Source organism: Porites lutea, chromosome 7, assembly GCF_958299795.1.
Source record: "Porites lutea chromosome 7, jaPorLute2.1, whole genome shotgun sequence".
NCBI lineage: Eukaryota > Metazoa > Cnidaria > Anthozoa > Scleractinia > Poritidae > Porites > Porites lutea.
The window spans coordinates 24,168,961-24,194,317 of NC_133207.1; the positions used below are offsets into that span (position 1 = coordinate 24,168,961).

The 25,357-nt window shown below is 38.4% G+C and overlaps 2 protein-coding genes and 1 pseudogene across 2 annotated transcripts in view; 2 read left to right on the top strand and 1 right to left on the bottom strand.

The window, feature by feature from the left end:
* Positions 1–659: 659 nt before the first annotated feature.
* LOC140944653 (RYamide receptor-like) lies at positions 660–1,646 on the top strand (annotated as a pseudogene).
* Positions 1,647–6,087: 4,441 nt separating this feature from the next.
* LOC140942737 (NAD-dependent protein deacetylase sirtuin-2-like) lies at positions 6,088–19,872 on the bottom strand. Its single transcript, XM_073391716.1, has 16 exons — positions 19,735–19,872; positions 19,535–19,603; positions 17,286–17,339; positions 16,283–16,444; positions 15,779–15,927; positions 14,995–15,051; positions 14,512–14,580; positions 13,692–13,815; positions 12,905–12,964; positions 11,932–11,987; positions 10,770–10,846; positions 9,779–9,833; positions 9,454–9,521; positions 9,002–9,068; positions 8,264–8,330; positions 6,088–7,981 (listed from the first exon to the last, which is right to left on the bottom strand). Exons 1-16 carry the CDS (start codon positions 19,748–19,750, stop codon positions 7,749–7,751), a joined length of 1,383 nt encoding a protein of 460 aa, XP_073247817.1. The 5' UTR covers positions 19,751–19,872; the 3' UTR covers positions 6,088–7,748.
* A 108-nt stretch (positions 19,873–19,980) lies between these two features.
* LOC140944654 (uncharacterized) overlaps positions 19,981–25,357 on the top strand; it is a 29,618-nt gene continuing 24,241 nt past the window's right edge. Inside the window, exons 1-5 of the mRNA XM_073393772.1 lie at positions 19,981–20,105; positions 20,281–20,376; positions 22,401–22,563; positions 23,004–23,105; positions 24,934–25,357. The exon at positions 24,934–25,357 is cut by the window's right edge and continues 317 nt beyond it. Of these exons, the coding sequence (XP_073249873.1) occupies positions 20,294–20,376; positions 22,401–22,563; positions 23,004–23,105; positions 24,934–25,357 (772 nt within the window). The 5' untranslated portion in view covers positions 19,981–20,105; positions 20,281–20,293. The remainder of the gene's footprint in view (positions 20,106–20,280; positions 20,377–22,400; positions 22,564–23,003; positions 23,106–24,933) is intronic.

The window sequence follows — 25,357 nt, forward strand, 5'->3', positions numbered from 1 at the left end:
AAAGACAACTGTAGCCAACAAGTACTGAAGTTTGTAACAATTAAAACTGAGCAGTCAAAGGACTAACAAGCCCTGGTCAGAAGAACGTGCCAAATTCTCTTTGCCGACAGCACACTTTTGGTTTTCCCATTAATAGGTTGATCGAGAAGTAAATGTTATAAAAACTTCTCATGTTTTATGCACACGGGATAATATGCACTTATTTTTTCCTCATATTCACCTGTTAAGCGTGGGCTTAATGGCCTGAAGGCAGCTTCCCCTATGCTTCCGTGGCTAACTGTCAAACTTGTGTAGTTGATGATGGTACTACCAAAGATATAATTTTTTAATGTGTTAAAACACGCTTGTTTAATCATCTTCTCAATCGATTTCTTAATACAACCACATAACCTAAATGAAGTGTTCTGGATGGTTTATAACATTTTATACCCCACTGTTTCAATTCTGTCAAAAGGTCGGTTAGCGGATAATGCCGGAACATTATAAACAAACTCACTTATTGAAGGCCTCAGAGGACAGCTGTGCTGTTGCTTCGCAGGGGGCTTGCAATTGTCAATAAAAGTTCTGCCACTCAAACGGCATATGCAATATACAGAGCAGTAATTCAAAGTTACTTGACTGCATGTGTACGACTCTGTAGATACGTCGCAAAACTCAGCATGAACTCAACGGCGAACGGATCCAGCGGATCTTGGAACTGCTTTCCTCAGTTAAATTCTACTGCGTGGAAAATCGGAGGAACCGTTACCTTCTGTCTGTTCATTATAGTTTCACTGGCCGCAAATTCTCTCATTGTAATGATCGTTTATAAAACGCCGAACTTAAGAAAACCGATAAATTATTTCATCGCAAACATGGCCTCATCTGATTTGCTTTTTCCATTCTTCTTTATACCTTGCAACCTGTCAAGGTTGCACACCACCTCGCTTCTTACCGGTGGTCCACTTGGCCAGGCCTTTTGTAAGCTTGTTGCCTTCTTTGGAGAAGTTTCCATTGCTGTTTCGATTCAGAATCTGATTCTTATAGCAGTGGATCGCTTTGGAGCCGTGGTATTTCCACTCCGTTCCCCACTCATCAGATCCAAGCTGTGTCCCTTCTTCATTCTTGCCACGTGGATAGTTGCCGTAGCTGTCAATTCGCCATACTTGTTCGCCATCGAGATCGTTGAATACCCAGAGGGAACCTGGCGTGTTGCGAAATGGAAGAAAGTATTCGGAGAGTCATCATCCCATGCCAGTTTCGTACTAGCTTACCACATTCTGTTTATATACATCCCTGTTATGTTGTTAGTCATTCTTTATTCCATCATCTTTATCAAGCTCAAGACACAGATACACCCAGGTGAACAGTCGACCAACAATCAGCGACAGCAGTAAAGAAGAAACAGAAACGTTCTTCAAATGTCCATTGCTATTGTAACAGTGTTTGTGCTTTGTTGGTTACTAGGCTCTATCAACTCTTTAATCTTCCGTTATCACTACAGTTCCACGCATTTCTCCTGTAGTTTTTGGCTATACGCCTCTGTCACCAAGTACATGACGGCTAACGCGTACTGTGCTATCAACCCAGTTATCTGTTTTATTTTTAGTAGTAATTATCGAATAGGTCTTAGAAGACTCATGAAATGTTCTTTTGTACAGTCGTAAGTCGCAAAAATGTGCTTTTGATTGAACATGTTAAGATTTAGAGGTAAGTGGAACACTTGCGAATAAAAAATCACCCCGACTGCCTTGGGCGTACTTAACTGAGGATTAATAAAAATAATATGTTCAGTTTATTATAATAATAACTTATTAATCATAAAAACGAACAATCCTGATATGTACCGTTAAGCACTGAAAATGCAAGCAGCAGACGTTTTAGACTTGATTCATATAGCCTTATTCGGTTCTCCTTTATGTTTAAACATTTGCTTGATACTCTTCAGTGGAGACGTGTGTGGCCGAGTGGTTCAGACTCGTCGAACACAGGGGTTCAAGCCTCGCCGTCGCGTTGTTTTCTTAGACAAGGAACTTTACTATTCATTTTTTCTCTGTTCATCCAGGTGTATAAATGGGTACCGGCGACATACAGCTGGGGGGTAACCCAAAGATGGACTAGCATCCCGTCCAGAGGGGAGAAGCAATACTTCTAAACATGCTCCATGCTGAGGAAACCGGAATAAGCTCCGGCCGTTTGGACCTTTGGCTCGTGCGCGCCTTAATAAACCCTACGTACCTTTAGTGGTCGCGGCCTGATAAATAAACTAAGGGATATTTTATCACTATTCAATGTTAGATATCACAAAGATTCAGTTATTAATTGTTTCAATTTACACTGCATTTTCAACGTGTAAAATAGTGATCAAAAGAAGTCTTCTCCTTTCATGAATTCGTTGTAATGAACAACTTAAAAAAGAACGATAAATTATTTCATCGCAAACATGGCCTTATCTGATTTCCTGTATTCAATATTCTGGATACCTTTTTTTTATGTGAATACTTTACGCTTTCTCGGGAATCGACCTGAAAATACCTTTCGTCGTGATCTGAATTTCGAGGAAATTACTTATCTATCCTCCTTGTTTATGGCGTTTTTAGCTAGTGTGTTAGTTTTTCCTTGTCGTCGATCGAATTTAATTAAATGAAACAACGATTTAAAAAAATTATAATGATGGTACGGAATATCTCCTAGTTTTTCTTAAGTGTATATGTTAAATTGAGATAAGCCTGCATAGCAAGCGTTTCTGTGCGGTCTTTGAGCAAAAAACGAGGAACGAGAGTCAACTGCCGCGCGAAAAATGGCGCAAGTAAAAGAGCGGGGAGGGGGTGGGGAGGAAAGGAAGGAAACCTCCCCTCCCCCTCCCCCTCTTTCAATTTTTAGCTCTCGTTTCATTTCTCGCACGGTCAAAACCAAAAATCCCCTTCCTCGGTCTTCTTTGCTCCGAAAGTAAACGGAAACGCTTGCTAGCTACGCAGGCTAGATTGACATATACTATTGTAACGTCTGTTGTCTGGCACGTATTGCCTTCTGTAGAAAGATCTATCCTTCCTGAATTTGCCGCTTACCAAATAATCACTTCATTAAAATATGGAAGCTTTTAAGCTTCCATTTTAAGCTTCCATTTAAAAGCTTTTAAGCTTTTAACCAGTTATATAATTGAGTAGACTTTTGCTTTTACGGACAGATCGGGTCAATTTCCTTTCATATAGAACTGTACAGACTATTTACTCCAGAACCCTTTTTCAATTTCCTTTCATATAGAACGGTGCAGACTATTTACTCCAGAACCCTTTAAAAAGGGTTCTGGAGTAAATAGTCTGCACCGTTCTTTATGAAAGGAAATTGACCCGATCTGTCCGTAGTTAATTTATGCAAAAGTCTACTCAATTATTTTCGATTAACACCTTCAGTAGATCGACAAAGTGACGTGATTTTGAAACTGTAATTTTAGTACCTTTCTCCCTGTTATTGTTTAAATTTTGTTCAGATTTTAACCTAGCTTTGTTTGAATGAGAACGAAGCTGATGTAGAAACTGAATCGTAACCTTTCTGTGGAAGAAAATATGGTCCGTGTTTGAAGCGCGCGGGCCATAAATCCATGGGAAAAAACGAGGATCCGTAATTTACAGTACGGACCGAAAACTCGGCTAATCAGAGGTATTTATTTATCCATGTTTAAAAGTAACATATATACATATATACATATATGCAATGGCTTTACAAAATTAAAGGGGAAAAACATATACTACGAAATACTATTAAGGGAATTTCTAATAAAGGTCAGTAGAAAGAGTCTTGTAGATCTGGCTAAAAGGAATTAGTATGTCTTTGCCTTCCTGACTTAGGTATCAGGGGCGGATCTAGGGGGAGGGTGCAGGGGGTGCGCACCCCCCCCCCCCCCCCCCGAGATGACCTGCGGTTTTCTAATACAACTGGTGTTCTGCAAAAAAAATCTATGTGGTTTATTGGTGTTGAAGTAGAGCAAGAGACGAGTGCACCCCCTCCTAAAAAAAAAACCTGGATCCGCCCCTGGGTATTGCTACTGAACCTGGTGTAGATCTTAAGTTATATCATGTCCGTGGCTGGTATTTGCTGGCTTTGTGAGAAAAATTTGATTTGGCTGGTTAATATCGTTCACAATTCTTTTTAATTCACGCTTTGTCCCTCCTTTGCATCTGTCCTCTAACGTTGGAAGGGATGTTCTTGGTATCCCGATGATATCTCAGCACGCTGACCCCTATCGATGTTAAGTTCCCGTCTTCATTTGTCTGTTCATCGGCATATTTAGAATATAAAGGGATGTTTAGCTGACTAGATATTCTTTAAACAACATTTGTCATCTTCGAGTTGTATTTTTGCTGTTCTTGCTTTTGTTTTTCAGGCAGGAACTCGGCAATTTCCTCCTCGCAAAATAGCTTAACTACCGATAAACCCGATAAACATTTTGTAATGTAAATTCTTTCTCTCCTCTGTATAAATAGAGGATATTACACGGTGGCGCAAAGATATGAATTTTATTTTCGAGTGGCAAAACAATATTTTACGAACGAGCGCAGCCCATCAGAGCCCACCAGAAAATAAAATTCATATCTTCAAGCCGTCGTGTAATGTTCTTTTTATTATATGGACAAAAGACATCGATAAAATAATAGAGGGAAATTACCGAAATTACATCATCGATAAACTCACGTGTGAGATAATGGAAAATAAACCACTCGGGTCCCGGATGTAGTTTTTATGAATTTTACGAGTGGTATATTTTGCAGTAAAACACTCGTGTCTATATAATAAACTTTCATATATCATTTGAGTGAAAACGCGTCAAAAGGCAGGCTTTTTGGGCCTGATAAGCTCCAAAATCACACTAACGAAGGAAAATGAAAGGAGAAAAAGAAAGAGCGAGGAGGAAGAGAGGAAGAGAAGAAAAAAAAGCGGTGGTTGCAGTCTTAGTTTTTATAATGGCTACTTTAGAGTAGACAGCGAGCAGTCTCTCTTTTTTTTCCGGTTTAGTAGGGGGAGTGCACGCACGCGCGAGCGGCGAAGCGCACCATCAGTCTCGCGCGTGGCCATTTGCGTGTCTCGCGTTTTGCTCGACGGACTACAGAAAAAAGAGAGACTGCTCGTAGTCTAACTTTAGAGTTACTTTTTTGGCCGAAAAAAAGACTGTTCGACGCAAAAGGTCCATTTGGCGGTAACATTTTCAAAAATCCGGCTAGATACATAAATATAGACAAACATGTACATAAAAGAATAAAATTATTCCCTACAAAATTAATCAACTGGCCCGCCAACATTAGTACTAGCTTTCTGCGTGAAACTTTAAATAAGGATTGCGACCTTTTCTCGCGTGGGGTGATTTTCACGCGCGCTCGCGTTTCGCTCGCTCTACTATCCCTGAGGAAAAAATGGGGGACTACTCGTAGTCTATTGCGAAAAATAAAGATTGTTGCTGTTGTTGTCCCTTTTTCTCTCGATATCACCCCAGTGAATAGTTTTCCGAATATTGTCAATTGTAAATGGTTATGGAGGATTACCTGGAGGATTTGAGAGAATCAGAAACGCAACCTCGTTCCCAGGGCTTTTCCCATTGGGAACGAGGTTGTCAGAAACGGAGAAATATTTTGAATGAAAAATAAAACTGCTGAAGGGGTGGAGCTTCTTAAAATAGCAAGAAGGGCAAAATCGCATAAATTAAAAAAAAAAATTGACTGGCAGTAACTTCAAAAACGGTTTAAAATTGTTTTAAGTGTTTCAAATCAAAAATTACGAGAGCGAAATCGGTCAGTGCTTGTGATCAGCTGTGTGGTGCGGGAATCAGCCAATCAGCAACGCAGCAACGAAAAATTATATAAAAGCTAAATCAATTAGCGACTTTCACGTTCCCCATAAGACTATTTGTTTCCTCACAAAATTTTTCATAACCTTTGTTTTAAGGGGATCAATCGTCCCGTGAGAAATTGAAAAAAATAAAAATTAAAAAAAAAAAAAATGTTGGGGGAGACAAATTGTATTATGGCGAACTTGAAAGTCGTAGATTGCATTTTTTCAGCTCAATCTCCATTGATACTTCCCTGGAACAGGGAAAAAAAGGCAAACAACACTGGCTTTGTCAGAACTAAGCTGATATTTTAATTAATGTCTATTCCTACACACTTGAAAAATTTTATATGTTTCGAAACCCACTCTAAACTACTTACAGACATAAACACAATTGCAACAAATTTTTGAAAAGTCCTACCGAGCTTCACCATCCTAAATAGACTCAATGAAGAGTGTGTGACACGCAAGTGAGTGGTGCGTGACGCGATCGAGTATGTCTATACCGTGAGGAATGCAGGGAAGAGCGAGGGCGCACCAAGTGCTACTGGCTGTTGTAATCGAACAGTACGCGGTTTGCCCGGGGGAGGGGTGGGGGGGGGGGGGGGGCTCCGGATATGAAAGGGATGGGGATGCTCGTCGGAAATTTTGAATTAAACCCCTAAAGGAGACCCATCTGGGCGGGGCCCAAGCTTTTTTGGACCCCTAAAAGAGACCATGTTAAAGCACAGACAATATATATATTTAAATACTTTTTCACGTGCAACCCTAAACGAGACCTTCGCTGCTAAATATGACGGCGTTTTGCCTAGAGCGCCTTAAGTGAGACCAAAATCCGAAAGCGAGACGACGAGCATCGCCACCCCTTTTTAGGGAGTCCCCTCCCCGGGGCGGTTTGTACTTGTAATAAACGTCGTTTACAGTTTATGCTTGTGGACTTGTGGAGTGTGTAATACCAACACATCTAACCGGTATAGATTCGAAAGATTCCCCGCCCCCCTACCCAACCAGACGAAAAAAAAAACTAGCCGGGATTAGAGTTTGCAGTGAGATGTAGACTGAAAATGTTGACTACAATTGCACTTTGTTAAAGACCACCTTACTTGTTTACCCCAAAACTCTTTTTAAAGTGTCTGCAATTTCAAAATCTCGGATCATATTAGGTCATATTGTCACGAAACAATGTACTCTAGGTTATGTGGTTGTCCATTAACAGAATTTTATACTTTTTCTTCTATTGCACAAGGCACCGGTTGAATTTTCAACCTTACCCTGGCTAAGAATTACACCTCGATTTTTGACCAGCTAAGCGTCTAAATTTTCATAGGGTTAAGGTGGTTCTGTTTGAATAGAACTCCTAAACGCACGAAGATTTAACTGGTCGAAAATTCGTCCAGTGCCGTGTGAACTTGGCCTCATCCTTGCGCACAAATCGAGCTCATGTTTTCTGAGGCAAAAGCGAGCGTCCTTTGCGCTCAGGTCCACTACTAGACTCGAAAATGAGAAGCAATCAGCGAAAAAAGTAAAACACAAAAATTTGCAGGTAATGTACCCGAACCGAAACTACGTGTTTTACTTTATTTGTTAATTTTATTTTGACCTAAATGCGTTTCTAAATTTAATCTTATTCGAATACAGTAGAAAACAGATTTTAAATCCTCGTTCTTAAGGTCCCCGGGTTCAGGTGGAGAAATTGGTGTACCTATTTAGCTCATTTACTGGTCAGTCTTATGTCGAAATGAAATGACTCAAAAACGACGTAATGACCGTTATAACCTGATGATAAATAGAGGTCTTTTCGATAATAAAAAAATCGACGTTGCTCCAAGCATCATGGGGTAGAATTAAAGTATCTATCTTGAGAATCATCCCTTGTTGGAGAATTCTTAGTGGAAGATAGCTTTGAAAACATGTCATTCATCGGGGATCCTTTGGTTGATGGACATCTTTCAAGGACTCTGCTTTGATTTAGACCCCTTTACCGAGGGACCCGCTGGTGAAGTGCTCTTTCCAGAAGCCTCCTTTGGTGTGGAACCCTTTGAGGCGCGCTCATTTGATGAGGTACCCGCTGGTGATTTGCTCTTTGGTAGAGTTCTCTTTGGTGATGCTGCGTTTTCCGCCGCGGTGCCTTGTTTTTCCACACTGTCTTTGCCAACTAACTTTTTAGCTGTTGTGTGTTGATCTAAGACCAAATGAGAATTTTAAGTTACTAAAAGAAACCTTACCAAGCAGTTCAAATTGGGAGGGGCTTAGAAGAAATTAGTGGGGGGGGGGGGGGGGGGATCACTGTCATTTAAGGGGAGCCATTTCTTATTAAAAACTAAGAAATGGAAAATGAAACCTTGACACCCACAACCTAAAATCTGGCTATAAAAGCAGAGGCTGAACACTTTTTGGCATACCCTAAGTACCTTAGGCTGGCTCCCAGCGCTAATAGTTAAGGACATACAGCAAATAACCTTACCATTGGCGTCCCTTGAGGCGCTGTCGATCTTTTTGTGTGCCGTTTCCACAAGTTTCAAAAGCTCGTCCTGTATTAATCATCGAACAGAATAAGTCGATAAATGAATAAATAAACATATCCAAGATAACATGACTAAGAAGAGTAATAGCCAGTGTAGCAAGCGTGTCTATGTAAGTGAAGCGTTTTTCCTTATCGGAAAAAAAAAATAATAATAATAAAAGAAAAAATTCCCTTTTACGAGCAGCGTGAACGTCAGGACGAGAGGAAACAAAAACTCTCGCTTCACAACTTATTCAGCATAGCGAAAGGAAAACGTTGGGTTCGCAGAAAATGCCTCCAAATTAAAGTAGTTTCATCCGATCCTCGGAACTGTTCCCGGGGGCGGTCAGTCGGGGCGAGGAACAAACGGCGTAGAAAGTTTTCAAGAACGGGCGGAAGAGCGTCGCCGTTGTTTGCGCCACGACTGACCTTCTCTGGGCCTCCGTGGGTGACATAGCCCCATAAGCTATCCGAGAAAAAGGGATTAAAAGCAATAAGCTAAGGTCCAAGGGCCAGGTAGGTTTAAACAACTCAAGATTAAGTGCGAATTTCATACAACCACTCCCTTTTCTACAAGAGGAAAGGAAACACCAACCGAATACAAGAAAACCTATCGACAGAAAAGGTTGCAAACTCCCACTCAATGTTAGGTTGCTTTATGCAACCGGGCGTAAGGGTGTTTATTTGATAATGACAAACCTTCCAGCCCAGTAAATCAGCCAGAGCAACACAGCCATCATCAGTAGTACCCTGCCACATTACGTCTCTACAACAAACCAAACATTACAGCATAGTTACACTCTCACAAGCCAGTCCCGGATTCAGACCTTGAGATAAAGGGGGCAAGGGGGGGGGGGGGGGGGGGTCTTCCAAAAAAAGTTTTTCCGCCCTTCGGGCCTCAGTTTGGTCTAAAAATTGGGGAGGGGGGCAGGAGGGCCCCCCACGCCCCTCCCCTGGATCCGCCACTGCAAGCTTGTTCCAGGCGTTCAGATTGTGGGGACGGCGTAGAGAGATGTGAGCAGGAAAAACTAAAGAGGGAAGATCTAAGAGGGAACCATACCGTGCAACTCTCAAAGTTTAAGCTCCATAATTTCCACTTAATTACAAAACCTTTTTTGTTCACTTGAATGGTAACTGCGTTTTTATCTTACCTATAATTGTCCTCACTGTCAAATTGAAATCCACTCTTCCCTCCCATTAAAAGCGTGAAAAAATCTACCTGAAATTGTAACACGAGTAACAATCAATAATCAATCAATCTAATATACAGATACAAACAATAAATACAGAAAAAAAAATACGACTTGCCAAGTTACTGACAAAAAAACATAAGAAGCAAGTCGGTTGAGGATCTTTATAAGGATCGCAAATGGCAGAGTTGATAAACCGCACAAAAAAATATTAAAAAAATAAATACATAATATGGAACGAACCGGAAACTTTGAGAGCGTTGCCTAGCAACAAATGCAATAGTACCTGCTGTCCACTTTTCTCTTTATTTATCAACAGTCTCGGAGTTGTCTCTGGAACTCTGCATACAGATACAAGAACGCGTGACATGTATTATTATTTCTTTATTACATATTATTATTCCGCTGGCGCCACTACATTGTCGAAAAGCTTTCCCGCGCATATCCGCGAAGCGAATTACTGGGGGCTTTTGAGAGACACGAGATAAGCTTTTAAGTAGTTTAAATATATATCTCTTTATTTTCATTTTATTCATGTATTCTTATAAGCATTTTTCCTTTTTATCGGTTTTATCTATCATACATTCATTTTATAAATCAAAAGCGGTCGAAATTACAGTACATCAAGGGAAGTAATCTTCGGGACTTTGAAAACTGACCGCTTAATAGAGGGTGACCGCTCAATACCGTGCCGCTCAATACAGGTTCGAATGAAGTATATGTCCCTAGAGAATGTAAAGCGCTTTTGATCATTTATATGTTTAAAGGCGCTATAGCAAATTAATAAATTATTACTATTATTATCATTATTTATTATGTTACACTAAACGAAGGGAACCTGCTCTCTGCAAGAAGCATCTGCGTGCATGTTGTCAAGACGAGGGCAAGACAATTACCTTAAAGTTGTGGAGCGTCCATCCAGAGTTACGACTATGGAGGCCTTCGGGCCTAAACGTATTGAAACAGCCCCCAGTTGTTCAGGTGGATAACGCTATCCACTGGACAAATCTCTATCCAGTGGTTACCGCATTAATTGGTTTCCCTAATAGTTATCCCCTGGATTGTAATTTACCCAGTGAATAGTGCTATCCAACGTTCAAACAGCCGGAGCCAGCTGTCTACTGTGTAAATGTAAAACGTGTTGACGGAGCTCCTTGAACTGGACGCAACTTTCCTCTTGAATATACAACATCGTTTTTGATAACACATGACAAAAGGAGAAAACCTAATCTGGCAGTGATAATTGTTTTATAAATTGGGCTATCGCATTATCTCACCTGTCTACAAGTGAAGCAAATGGCTGCACAACTAAAGAAGTACCCATCACAATCAAAAGGTCACATTTCGACATATCCTGTGACAGAAGCGAGATCATACATACGTCAGTCATATTGATTGAGCCTTTTACGAAGGCCTCCCTATATATACCCTAATAAATCACGATGTATATGAATCAGCAATCTTGACATTTATCATCTGTCATTATTTGTCACCACACACGATGCACTAGACACTGCTGATAACCACAGTATGGGGCAAGCCTGTCACATGGGCGCATTGTAAATATGGTTTAGTCTCCGCAGTCTCTCTCAGTCGACAGCAACAAAACCGGTATCTGTGTGAAGTCGCGGGTTCAAATGTAGCCGAAAAAAAAAATGTTTCTTCGTTCGTCCACAATCGAGACTTACCTTAACCTTTCTCGTCCTTGGTAATGTTTCTTACGAAGATATTACTGTTAAAGTCTATATACCGTATTTATTCGATTAACCGCCCTGGGTGCTTATTAAATTTTTGGACCTTGAGAGTGGGCGCTTATTCGAGGCTGGGCGCTTATTAAATTTTCAGTATTTTCAGCAAGTGTAGTATGTTTATTTTGCAACAAAACAATAAATGGTAATGACAAAACTCGAAGATGTAACAAGGCAAGGTTCCTGTAAAATACTTTGAAGAAAACTCCGTCTTCGGGGAAGTCTCTTATTAGTACTTATTCAATTTCTTGGGGTGGGGTGGGGTTGGTCGCTTATTTGAGTTTGAGTGGGAGTGGGAGGGAGGTGGGGTGGGGTGGGTGCTTATTCGAGGCTGGGCGCTTATTAACTTTTTCTGCCTTTAGGATGGGCGCTTATTCGAGGTGGGCGCTAATTCGAGGTTGGGCGCTTATTCGAATAAATACGGTAACTAAATTTTTTTTCACTTGTGCAGTACTAGAGACGTTGATTTTCTATTTGATAAGCTGTTTAAGGCTTGTAAGTCATGCGTCCAGAACGACAATGTATTGAACGGGCAATTTAATATGCGAAATGTGAACTTCCAAAGAAATCTTCATTGATTTACTGGATTTGCAGAAACATCTCTACTATCATAGTGAACCTAACAAGGAAGGCTCAGATTAGAGAACTGTATACAACACATGAATTGTTTATACTGAATATAGCCATTAACCTTTGTAACATGCTTGTGAAAGCGTTCTGGTAAGGACTCACCAAAAAACACAATGTCTGCAAAGATAAAATACATAATTATGTTATGCATCAGATTTGACTAATTTATAAAAGCCTTACAGTGAACTTTCTTGCTTGCAACCTTTTCATGGGATAAAAATCTGTGCTGTCAAAGAGTGCATTCTAGCACGTTACAGTAACACATAACAAAACGTCATAATAATAATGGCAAGAACAAAAAATGGCCCAAGAAGAAACAGGCAAATGCATCAATGACAAGTATTTTCCCACATTTTGACGTCCTGAACAGACGTGCAGTGTATACGACAAATTGCAGAAGAGAAAAAGGTAGAAACTTGACACACAGCGCTCAACTCTTCAAAGGATCTTATTAAGTAAAGACATTTTCCAAGTCACCAAGACCACTTTCTGTCTAGGTTTTCTTCCTTTTCTTCACCAGTTAATAGCCTCTGACATCACTTCAGTTGTCAGCTCCTGTAAACGTTTTTTCAATGCTTTCTCGAACTGAATCTGAAATAAGCTCGAAAAAAATTTTTAAAAGTACGCACCATGTTGGGCAAGACTATGTTCTATTTTTTTTACTATAGCAGCCCCTGTCTTTTTCTTTTCGAAGCTTTCTCTAAATGAATTTTTAAAAAAAAGCTCGCAGCCCTCTGTCTTTTTTTTTTTTTTAGAAGATTTCTCTAAATGAATTCAAAAAAAGTTCGCAACCCTTTTACAAACCTTTGCGTCATGTTGGACAAGGCAAAGAAAACAACTTTCACAACACGCCAACATGTGTCCGTACTCTAATAAGGAGCAACGACCACTCACAGCGCGCATAGTATTCACAGTAAACCCTGACAGATCAAAAGTAACCTGACCAATTATGGTGGATAAAACATTTTAGGGTATGAGTGTCACTATAAGTGGAGCTTTTATTCCACCAATCTGAGAAGTGTTTGAATACTCACCAGGTTTGACAACTCCTTCACACTTAGAGCAATAGGGAATCCTGTCTGCAAATACTTCATCTGAAAGAAAATAACAATAATAATTTTAGGACACATATGGTGTATATTATTATTATCATTCTTTTAACACTAAAAGCTAATAACCCAACTCGCTTATTTTTTTAAATGTCATTAAGGAGAATATTCCAGGCGCTGAATTCTTAGGGACCAGTGCCAAATCCAAAATCGTTTGTTGCCATGTCTTTATATCCACGATAAATTCTCAGAAGGGAGAAATTCATGTTGTAGTCCCTCAGTGCTGCCAAGAAGCACAACTTAAAGCCTGCGTAGCAGGCGCCAACTATTTTTTTTGAAGGCCGTGCACAGGGAAGATTTCTTCCTTCGCCCTAAAAATCAAACCAGGGCCTACTACATACGCCCTACATCTGAGCACCATATCCAAACACAGAGAAGTTAGTACATAGCCTGGGACCAATCCCCTTGGTGCAGAAATGAGGAAAAATGGGGAGACTGGGAAGTAAAGAGGCGAACCAAGCAGGGTTTTTTTTTTTCACCACGGAGCGTGGCCTCAGGCTATTAGTTAAATGTTTTATAATGATACAGGGCCTTCAAATAATAATTACTTTTCCTTGTAAGGACAGATATCCAACTAACAGTATTTTGATATGTGAATATGAGCAAATTTGGGTCAGCCATCGTTCATTGATTAACATCATTTTATTTGCAGCCTTGTTTAATACAATAGTACCAAAACCTGTCAAAACTGATGTATGAAACCAATCCTTACCCCTAATCCATTCATGTGGATACTCCTTTCGACAGCCTACGCAATGTGCTGTATGAAATGAACCATGGGCTTCAATAATCTTCTCCTGTGGGATGCCAGCCACGCGCTCAAGAGTGTCGATATTCTAACAAAGTTATAATCAATAAGTCAGTGAAGTTTGGAGAGCGAGAATGGTCCAGAGGTGAAATCACTTGCACCCATTGATGTAGCCCAGGTTCAGTGGCTGGTTGTTTCACCTACATGTTGGTTTACTAACGTCCCACTTGCTAACATCAGGGAGTGCTGCATAGTATACACCTCTTATACACATTGTTAAGATCAAGCTGCTGTATCAAATAAATTATGCAATGACTTTTACAGGGTACAGGGTCCAGACTTGACGACCTATGAACTAACTAAAGAGGTCAACGAAGAGGGAAGAAATGAAGAGGTGGGCAAATGTAAGCTTCTTTAGTGGAGTAAGGGTCAAGACAAGAAAAAAGATAATTAGTCGCAAATGCTATGTAGCTGCAAACTGCAATGAAAAAATAAACCTGATCTGATCTGTAATTTCATAATTTTCACTTTGGTTTTACAAATTGCAGAGCTATGCAGATTTGTGAAAATTTTTTAGCTTTCACCATTACCGGTGCTTACAATAATTATTATTGCAAGTTTCTCTCAAATGTTTGTACAAGTTAGATTTTGTGGCAAAAACTTTTTAAGCTAGGCTCAATTATTTAACTAAATTAGTCATACATGTAGCCCAAAACGGACCATGATATCACTACGTTACTTGTAAGTAACTTCAAGAATGCAGTTTATAGGAAGACCATCCTACCTGGGTGTAATTTCTTTGAAGTAATCCCTTGTCACTTAATAACTTGATGAAATAATGAGAAATTGTAGGCTGAAGATAGAACCGAAACACACCAGTTAGTTGATGCATGTGGCAAGAACATTCATGGGGCAACTAATAATGTGCACACCACGTTACCATTGTTATATTAAAAAAAAAAAATACTTGTGTCCAGTCCTTCTTCACGTCTTAAGTTATCAAAATTCTGATTGAGTTGAATGGAACATTAATTTTGGTTTGGTTGAAAGTTTTCTTTCAATTAAGCAATGTGGTTCAGTTTTTTCATTAGTTAACTGCAAATTAAACAATGCATAGTGTCTGAATGATCGCTCTACATACTGTAGATTGCAAAAATTAATGGTGTATAATATAAACAGTTGAAGATGATCTGGTTGCTAAAAACAAACTACAAAGATGTTGTGATAATATCAGTCTGTGTTTTCTCATTATCATAATTATTCTTACCTGAAATTTTCCAGGATAAAGCTCCTTGGCCAGTGTAAAGAAAGGTGCAGGGTTGGACTAAAAAATGAATGACAGACTGAGTCAACTTTGTCGAATATTAGACTTTGATCAATCTAGTGAGTATTATGTTTGATTAAAGGCTAAGTTCTTTCCCAAGCTTTAGTGTCAATCTTGCATATAAGTTACAATTAATATTATTTTCTTCAGACAGCAGAGTAAGAAAGATCCACAGCTTGGCAAATAAAGATACAATAAAATGATATTAAAGTGTGACCATGATCAGGTTTTTCAAGGAACCTTAACCAAATACAAGGCTGTGCTCTAAGGAGAATTGAAGGGCGCCCGGTTCTCTGAACCGGTAAAATCTAGGCTGCCCAGCATATGATTTGTATGAAAAAACTAAGATTTGCCAGTCGCCCGAGGGCAAAAGTTGGGCAACAGGGGCCACTGTGCCCTGTTAGGGCACAGCCCTGAAATAGCATAAAATAATTTATGAATTCTATAATACAGTTGCTGAACTTCTGTATGCTATGTTACTTTTCACCATAATGGACAGTCACCTATTTAATACACGCACAGCTGTACACTGTATGTTCTCAAATACCAAAATCAATTACTCAGTGAAACCACAATAACTTGAACTGGTCATTAGCATTATGTTTCCTGTTAACGACTACCAAATTTTGGCATTTCAGGTGCTCAGTGATGGCTGGTTTAACTGCATTAAACTAATTGCTAGTACATCATATATTTAATTTTCAGCACTGCTAGTGCTAAAGCCTACCCTAAAAAAATTGATCTCAAACACCGCTTGAGGAGTGGGTAAGTCATATTTTTGAAGGTTATCATAGAGGCCTGTGCCAGGGGATCTAAAATCAGGAATACCAGCTGCTGTAGATATCCCTGCACCTGTCATGACAATGATTTTGGAGCCTACAAAACAACAACCACCAAAACCTCTCAGTATTTCACCATATAAAGACGTACAATGCAGACAATTTTGGTGTCTCTGACTAGTAGCCTACGTGTAGCCAGCTAGGCCTAGAAGATGGACACATTAATAAAGTTGTTCATTCATTTATTCATTCTAACCTTTGCCTCTGTGTATAAAATTCTATAACAAAATAATGTCACTTTTAAAAATGACACCTCTTTGAAAGGTAGTACCATCTGTTGTCCCCAAAAATGTATAAACAAGTTCTTGATCACTACATTTGTTACAATCTTTTGTATAAATTTGCAAAATGAAAAACATGTCAATAACAATATTGTCAGAATATGAACTCACAGCGGCCACTCCTGATGAATTTTGCGATACCCTCAAATGTTACTTCATCTAATAACTGTACTGGTTTTTCCTTCTCCTCTTCATTAGCTTCTCCATTCTTAACTCCAATGCCAGCAGATATTTGTAAGCTTTGCAGAAATTTTTGAAGAGCATTCAAGCTAACTAAAAAAAATAACAACAAAAGAATAATAATAAATAGAATGAAGAAAAAAAAATAAAAATACATTCAGTAGCTTTACCTACATAAATACAAAGGTGAAAAAACAGATAAAAAAAATTATGAAGGAAAGTATCTTTCTAAAATTATTAGGTCTGTCATATCTCAAAGATGTTCCCGTTTTGATAGAGCTGACTATCCCTCTCATATCGACAAAGAACATGTATGTTATTACGCACTTGATGACTCTTGATCAAACTTTAAATTATTCCTAATTTGCTTTATAAGCACATACCAGGCTATCTGAAATGAGAATTATACAGTTTATCGGAATATACTTCGGGCTTTGTCCTGGGCATGCCTTCAAATTAATTGCTTGAAGCAGTTACAAAAAAAGCATTGATCTAATAATTTAAAAATGAATTGACTGAAGTACTATAAATTCTATTATTTCATTTTTAATTTGCAATGCACTGATTTGATTTAAATGAGAAGGTGGAATGAAAACAAGGAGCTGAGGCTGACTAGAGGGTTTGTAATTAGATGACAAACTGATGAGTTTTGAACTTATCCAAACTTTACCATGTTGCTGGTACACTAAATTGCTAAAACAAACTGTGCAAGAAATATCTCCAGCAAAAGACAGGCTTGACTGATATATGTCACACATACAGTGCTCTTGGCTGTCAGCAGAAAGGACAGTGTGTATAAAATTATTCAAGGTACACTAGCTAAATCAAAATATGAACTTAAACATAGTTAGCAGAGGTGACCTAATGAGGCAATTAAAAGTGTGTCAAAAGTTTGACATACTGAAATGAAAAGAAGCAAACTAAAGAAACTTACTCCCATCTTTTGGCTCTCCTCCTGAGGCTTCAGCACTACTATTATCTTGGTTTTCTAAACAAATAAAATTAATATTATTCTTAATTCATAAAATGATATAATGCAATTATTTCATAACAACTTTATCACTGTCAAATAGAGTTCTTCACATCCCTATGCTCATTTACTAATTGTCATCAACATTTGGCCGGAAAAAGCAAATGATGCCAAAGATTTTCGTATTCCAGCAGGGCAGAAAAACTTATGGGTTGCAAGTTAATACTAAGGTCTAACTGAGGCTTCTGAATTTTAGTGAGGGTTAGCATCGGCTGAAATGCCAAGTAGTTTAGGGTGTCGGATTTAACTCTGTACGTAAAGACTTGGGTTGGCCACTATAGTTGGGGTTTGTTAACTGGTTTGCTTTCAGCCAATTTGGACAGCAGGAATTCAAGGACAGGAAAAAAGTGTTTTAAATTTGAGCATAAAAGTTTTTATTATTAAAAAAAAAGGTTTTTCCTTGAATTTGTACTGGCCACAAAATATGGTCGATTTTCTTTTGGAATAAAACCAAGATTATTGATGTCCTGTCATGCCCAATGATTAACATTTCGCTATGACAAGACATAATTTATGGAGGCCATACTTGCTACTTGAGCATGTTTCCTTTTCTGATCAGTTCACTAAACACAGTTTACCCTTGGCAATAGGCAAGATCAATGGGTAAAGATTGGGTAAATGTTTGTTGAGGCCAGCACAGGAGAAAGGTTAATACTTGCTTTGTGGAAGCATCACTTTATCTGCCACTCGTACAGACACCAACACTAAACTACATGTAGTGGTAACTGGTGTATGGTACACCTAACATTCAGTTAATGCGCTCTCTCATAATGACCACTTCTTGTAATCAACCCCTCTATAAGTGACCAAATAACTGTTTTGTTTCTCAGTCAAATACTGTTTTGGCCAGAAATTTAACATATTCTTTTGTTTCCTGTTTCCGGTAAGTGACCACCTGGCAAGATCACATATGATTGTAAGAGAACCATTTCTTGAATGTCACAAAAGTTCAGTTTATGAAAGCACTGACCAACCTAGCGTGCTGAAAGATTATAGCAGTTGACTTACAAAAAAGATGGCTGTAATATGATCTAGTACATGGATAAAAAAGTGGATATTTGCTACATTGATGCAAAATGTTATGTACAAAGCTTCAACAGTTACAAGTGCTATCTGATGTGAACATTGTTGCTAGTTATCTATTTAACTAATTTTAGCTTGTAAGGCTATCACTTAACAATGATCAGATCAGTTTGAGCTTATTTTCTTGATTTTTCCTATAGACAACCACCTCTTGTAAGCAACACTTTGTTGTGTACCAAGAGTGCTCGCTTACGAGCGAGTTGACTGCAATTATTCTAACAATCATCTAAATGCTTTACACTGGTTTTGCAACTTGTCAAACTTGCTACCTAAATACTGGGCTCACTGCCTATTGGCTAGCTGAAAAGAATAAGAAATATACTTTTTTTTTTCCAGTGGGATTAAGGAAATAGTTTCGGTAAGATTTCTGTATTTTTTCTGTATTTATACATTTATTAGGCATACATGTTTCGACTCTATTCATGTTAAAGGGACAGGTTCACAGGCGCATGCTCATTTATCAAAATGCTGTTTTTCTGATGGGACATGCTGTATCATCTATGCAAGCAATATGATCATGTCATAATGTTGTCAAAGAACCAATCTGCATACTCCCCTGGCAGTCACTTGCACTTGATCAACTTAAATATTTGCAAATAGCTGTAAATTAATCAACCATGGAATAAAACCTTCAGATCAACAATAAATTCAAAGTTGGTAGTGTTGGCATAATCCACTTATTTTTTCGGCAATTTTAGTACTCCTCCATCCTACTTCAGGTTACTCTGAAATACAATTCTCTGAGATCACTGAGATACATGTGAATGGGACAATTAACCTATAGAATTAATAATTAATTGGAAAAAAGTAATTAAATTAATGAGCATGCGCTTAACCGTGAACCTGTCCCTTGAAACTGTTTGTGAGAAAAGGAATGAAGTTCCTGCATGCATAATTAATATATATAGGGTTATACGGAAATCTTACTTTATTTTCGATGGCTTACAGAAAATAACATGTCACGAACGTGTTGCAAACTAAGGGGTAGCGAATTCGACAAGTAGCGAAACCGGTTGTTACATTGTTGCATCTTATCTCTTTTTTATTTTTAACTTGTGAACGGAACCTACTCTCATCTCTTTGATGTTCACCCGAATCTCCAATACTTCCTTCATCTTGACTTTCTGATGGAGGTTTATCTGAAAATAAACGAAATATAAAAACTGAATATAAAGCTATAAACATTGGCTTACCCTCATTTTCAAATGAATGGAAGCTTCAGCTAAGCTTGCATCGCTCGCGAAATATAATTAAATCTATCAAAACGCACCTTCCTTTGAAGCCATATCGGAGAGCTAAAACAAAAATTAAAAAAACCGGAAATTTTTCCACCACATAAGTGACGCAAATGGTTGCAGTAGATACTTAAAATTTGCCGATATGTTCAAAGCGCTCAAACGGGGTCAAGAAGGGCAGTGCAGTTTCCATCAGGCATCGACCGTGTAACCGCGTAAAAGACTGGAACTGTATTTTCACCTTTTCCAAATATGGTTGTAGGCAAGTTATTAGAAAAAATGGCGGACTTGCATATGGTAGCGGACGATACGGTACATGTATTCTCTGCCGGCAATTGAGGAAGAGAGGAAATCAAAATGATTTTCTCGGCAACTTGTAAATCTATCTGCTTTTGGCATTAAAAGGGTAAGAACATCTGAGTTAAGCAGGATTTTTTTGTCACTTCACACCGTGCGCGAGCTCTCGAAATGGTTGGCGTAGCAACGGTTAAGGCTATGTGTCGGGAGAAAAAACGTCCCTTGACTGAGTTAAAACGGATTCACCGATATCCAAGCCGTTGAAACTTCTGTTTTACCCACAGGTCATCTAATAAAATGGCATCCAGAACGGCGAAGAAAACCGGTTTGTTCGCGATCGATGACAACTTTGTTGGACACTTGAGCTCCAGCCGGAAACTGTAAGTCAGGGGATTTAGAATTGTGTTGATAATTTTCCCTTTATTATGTAAGAATGGAATGGCTTTTCCATTGTGAGATAATTATTTAAAAGGGGCTGCATAGTGGGTGTAGGTGTTAGATCATTGCCGGAATATTATTGTGGGGGCCTGGGTACGAGTCCGTATAGTATCGTTACAGAGGCTCTTCTTTACAAGAAGCACGTGAGTTTGCCAGCTCCTTCACAGAAGAACTCAAAACTTTTATTAGAATAATAGTCCCTATAACCTGCACTACCTATTGTTTTCAGGGATAGGAGCATTGTTATGTCACCATCCCTATTGTTTTACCAGCCAATCACAAACCTTGTTTGGAATCGATGCAGGTCTATTAAAGGCAGGTCTAGACTATGGGTTAACCTGCAGATGTAAATTTGATGCGTGTTTTCCATCAGATGGTTGGTTTTTGAAGGGAAATTGTAACTTCGATGGACTTCAAGAAAAAGTTTTCTTGATGATTCCACTAACACGACTTGTGAACTCATGGCAACTGCAACTATGACAGAAATGAGAAAATAAGCAAAACAAAACGTGAAGCACACTTTTTGACCAGTTTCGTTGCTGTCATTGCATGACTGACATTGTAAAATTTATTGAAAAAGGCAATGTGATTGTGCTAAAAGCAATAATAAGAACAAAAAATGAGATTGTCTCTTCATCAATGGGTATAATCAGAAATACCCCTACAGAGGTTCAAAGAAGAATATATTATATTCCACAAAATAATGACCGTTTTTGAGTGGATTCCTGACATTAACATTTTTGTGGCCTGTCATTTGTAAACAATTGCTAAAAGAATACAATTTACTAGATGTACATCAACCAATTAGCTGTCGTTGACCAGATTCGGGACAAATCTATGTCATCAGCATAAAATGTTTGCGACTGAATTGCTGAATCGCAGATGTCTCTCCCACAAACTGCCCTGTATTCTAGGCTAGCAAATATTGAATGAAATACAGCCATTCAAAAATTTTAATGTTTAACAAGAGAAATGTAGATACGCAGTAAAGTTTCCACCAATCCATGCATTTTCATAGTACTGTTAATTGTCAAGTTTTTGAAAGGCTGCATCTTGTTCACAGGTGGATACCATACTTGACACTTTTGTAAAGTTTGGTGTGCTCTTTCTGACTGTTGTTGTTCTTGTGTGGATGATATGAAATATGGCTGTTGATGGTTTGCTGTACTGAAGTCACAGAGGCCATTGTTGTCATCCAGCATGGCCACCTTATCACCTGGTACTTGTGATCCAAGAATCTTCAGGTTCTCAACCCTCCGATGTACATGCAAATTTATACCCCCACTGTGATACAGGGGGGGAGGGTTGATAGATCCCCCCCCAGAGTTTTTAATATCTTGTAGTATTGCAAAAAGATTTTGCCTTCAGTGAAAAGCCTTTGATCTTCTCAACAAGATGAGGTATAAATTATTTTATGGGTGGTGGTGCTGCTGGAGGCCTGTGACATCACCAACAATGGTCACCATTTTGGCTGCCATCTTGGATTTTACCAAGAATTAGAAATCAGGTTAAAACTGCGATAAATGGTAATTTTTTGTGCTGGACATGTAAGATAACGCATAAATAAGCACTTTGCATCATTTTATCCCCCAGCTTTACTTTTATTGTTGAAAGGAGTTGAAAATACATGCATTTTCACTCAAAAAAGGCTTGACCACCTGCTACTTATGACATCATATCTTATAACCATAGAAACTGACAATAAGTACATGTAGAAAATAAAAATGGCGCTACACATTGGTGTTAACTGTGGGTTAAGGGGAAGTGGTAGGGGGTGGATGGGAAGTTTCCCAGAACCTTATAATTTACTGATCTCTGGTCACTTTTATAAGAATCAGCCCACAGCAAGACACAGAAGAGTTTACCGATTATAGGATAATAATGCCTCATTCTACAGTCACGGAAAAAATTGGTTGCTTACATGTAATCTGTTACATAATAATAATTATTATTTATTACATTTTAGAAGCAAATTGGAAGCAGAGCGACTGGAAATGCAGTGGAAAAAAATTTGTGAAAATGAAAAAAAGAGTAAAGAAAGAAATAGAGAGCTGCTTAAAGACTTTGAGAGAGTGGAGAGACATGCTGCTATACTAGCTGTTAAATCAGATAGGCTTAAGTCTTACAAGGTAATATCAGTTCTACATCTTAAAATTACATGAACCTAAGCGTGTATTACCATCTTATTAAACAACTCCCCAGTTTTATAGCATTACATGTTCTTGATTATTGTTGGACATGTTTCTGTGAACAGGGCATTTTTAGCAAATTGTATGAATTATTAAAAAAAACAACAACAACAAATCGAATAATTCAATAAACTCTTTCATCTGTTACTTGTATATTAAATTTTTGTTTTCCCATTTTAAAACATGTGATGTTACCACAGAGAATTTTTTTATGAATGTGTTCCTAAACATACACATGCATGTACAAGTGGATGCCTATTTTGTGAAAAGACAGAAGACAAACTTCATTGAGAACATCACTTGATCTGAACTGGGAAAACACAACATGCAAGCTGACAAGGTCTATTTAATAATGAAACATCTGTTGTGTGATGTTACAGCAACAATATGAGAATTATATCAATAAGATGTACCCTCGATGGAGAGAAGAACTGGAGAACTATAGACTGAGACAACAGCAGGACAGGAATGGCCTGACAAGTGTAAGTTATTTGGTCAAAATAAATATTGCGTGGTGGCATAATATAAACAGGTTGAGCCTTATTGTGCCGGTAAATGTAGTCCTGAATAGGACCTTTGTTGACAGTGACTGACATTTCAATAACCTGTGCGGTAGTCATCTTCAGAGTCAAAGTGAGTTGTATCATGTCAGGTTATGGTATTAAACTCTGGTTACTGACCTGATTGGTCATTTAAGTCGAGATCTTAATGGTGTTCTGTCAGTTATGAAAACTCTTAATGTCATCGGTGTGTTTCGATACATCTATTCAATAGATGTATTTATATATTATGCCTAAATAGACAATCAGCAATTTGACTGCCACATCGACTGTTAAATTGTGACAATAATTGTCACAATTTAACAGTCGATGTGGCAGTCAAATTGCTGATTGTCTATTTAGGCATAATATATAAATATGTTAATTTACCAGATGCAATATTAGTATCGAAAATGCAGGTAATAAGTTTAGTTATAAGTCTGGGCCCAGTTCCTGAAAGGTCAATGAGTGTTAATCCAGGATTAAAATTTGGTCCATTTTTGTATTATACATTCCAATATGCATTGCTTAGGGTAACATTTTGTGTTATCATTATGGTATCTCTTAGTAAAGGCTCAACAGCACTTTGTAACCTCGAGTTGCATGTTCTTAGACAAGAAAACTGTGCTTGAAATTTGGCTTAATCTTGGGTTAAACTTAACCATCTTTCGAGGAACCGGGCCCAGCATTGTTTTATTTACCAAAGCATAAAAAAAAAGAAAAAATTGAATTACTCAGGAGGCTTACTACTCAGGGGAAATTTCTTTCAGTAAAGTGGCATGACAATTTACTTGGTGTAATGTACATTGTACAGTACTGGATTTTTTCTCTCTTGTTCTCCCACATGTATGGTTTCAGTTTCTCTTCACTCTGGTGAAATAATTACAATGTACTTAACTTACTGCTAGTTTTCAAATTAATCTGCAGCTATGAGGTATCTAGGGTAATGATCATGTTAATCAGATCAAACTACATGTAGATGCTACTAAATTGCCTATGTTTATGTCTACAACTTTATTTCAACATTTAACACCACTGTGTGCTGTAATTTTGGTTTATCTAACATCAGTCAAACCTAGGATAAACTTATTTTGCACAGTTTCATCAATCTCTATAGAGGCAAAGCAAAGAGATCTGTAACTATCACTGTTTTGGAAGCCACCTTGATGGGTAGGCAACCATGTGAGAAATTACAGTGTTTGTATGGGAATTTAATGTCAAATAATTTCTGTAAAGGAGCTGTACTGGAAAAAAATGAATTGTGAGCTAAAACTTCACCCCTAAGGTTTCTAATGAAAAAATAATTGAGGGCGTCACCTGCGCTAGAACCACTTTTTGAAATTTTCTATACTTTTGTCTGTAAAAAGTTTTCTGCAGCTGACTAAAATTTCCTGGGAAAAATTGCAGATAAAATGTGGAAAATCTAAAGCAAGCAACTGGAGAAACTTAAGCACAGGTACGGCCCTCAAAATTTGGTAGTAGAATCCTTTGCTGTGTAACTTAAGTTTACACTTCCTACTTTCTTCAGAACAGCCGTTTTACAAAAATTATTCGACATTAGGTTCCCATGCAAACACTGTTATTTCTCTCGCGGTTGTCTACCCGTCAAGATGGCTACCAAAACCGTGACAAGGTCTATTTTCGTTGTTGTTTCAACAAACAGTGGTTGAAACTTCAGCATGATGTTCTGATGTATTTGTTACTGAAATAAAAGAATAAAACTGTTATGATGTTCGCTAGACTTAGTGCCAAAAAATATCTATTTTTACAGACTTCTGGTTTATCTGCTACAAGGTCTGGGGCTGTACCACAATACAGTGGGAATAGTCACTTCACAAGTACACCTGCTATCGCTACCAATCCACTGCCGGGATATGATAGTAGTGCAAGCTTAACACAACACAGATCTCCACCAGGAATGTATCATCCGTCAGGCAATCTACATTTACAGAGGAGTCCTTTACAAGATCGTTATAATGACTTCCCTTATCGTGAAAGGCCTTTTGATTCATCTCGTCTACATGAAGATGGTGTACTACATTCAAGATATCCACAGCAAACTGATGGAAGGTGGCAACCCTCTAGTTTCCATGACAACCAGGGAACATATCAAACTCAATTTGTACCAAGTAGTAGAGAGTTCGATGCTTTTTACCATAGGCCACCAGATCGTTACCCTTCGCCGCCTGACCAGG

Excerpts from the sequence above, each read along its gene's own strand:
- LOC140942737 (XM_073391716.1), bottom strand. Across the intron at positions 15,052-15,778 it reads TTGAGATCAATTTTTTTAGG|TCCAACCCTGCACCTTTCTT; the intron begins GTAGGCTTTAGC and ends TTCATTTTTTAG. Across the intron at positions 12,965-13,691 it reads TCCACATGAATGGATTAGGG|ATGAAGTATTTGCAGACAGG; the intron begins GTAAGGATTGGT and ends ATTTTCTTTCAG.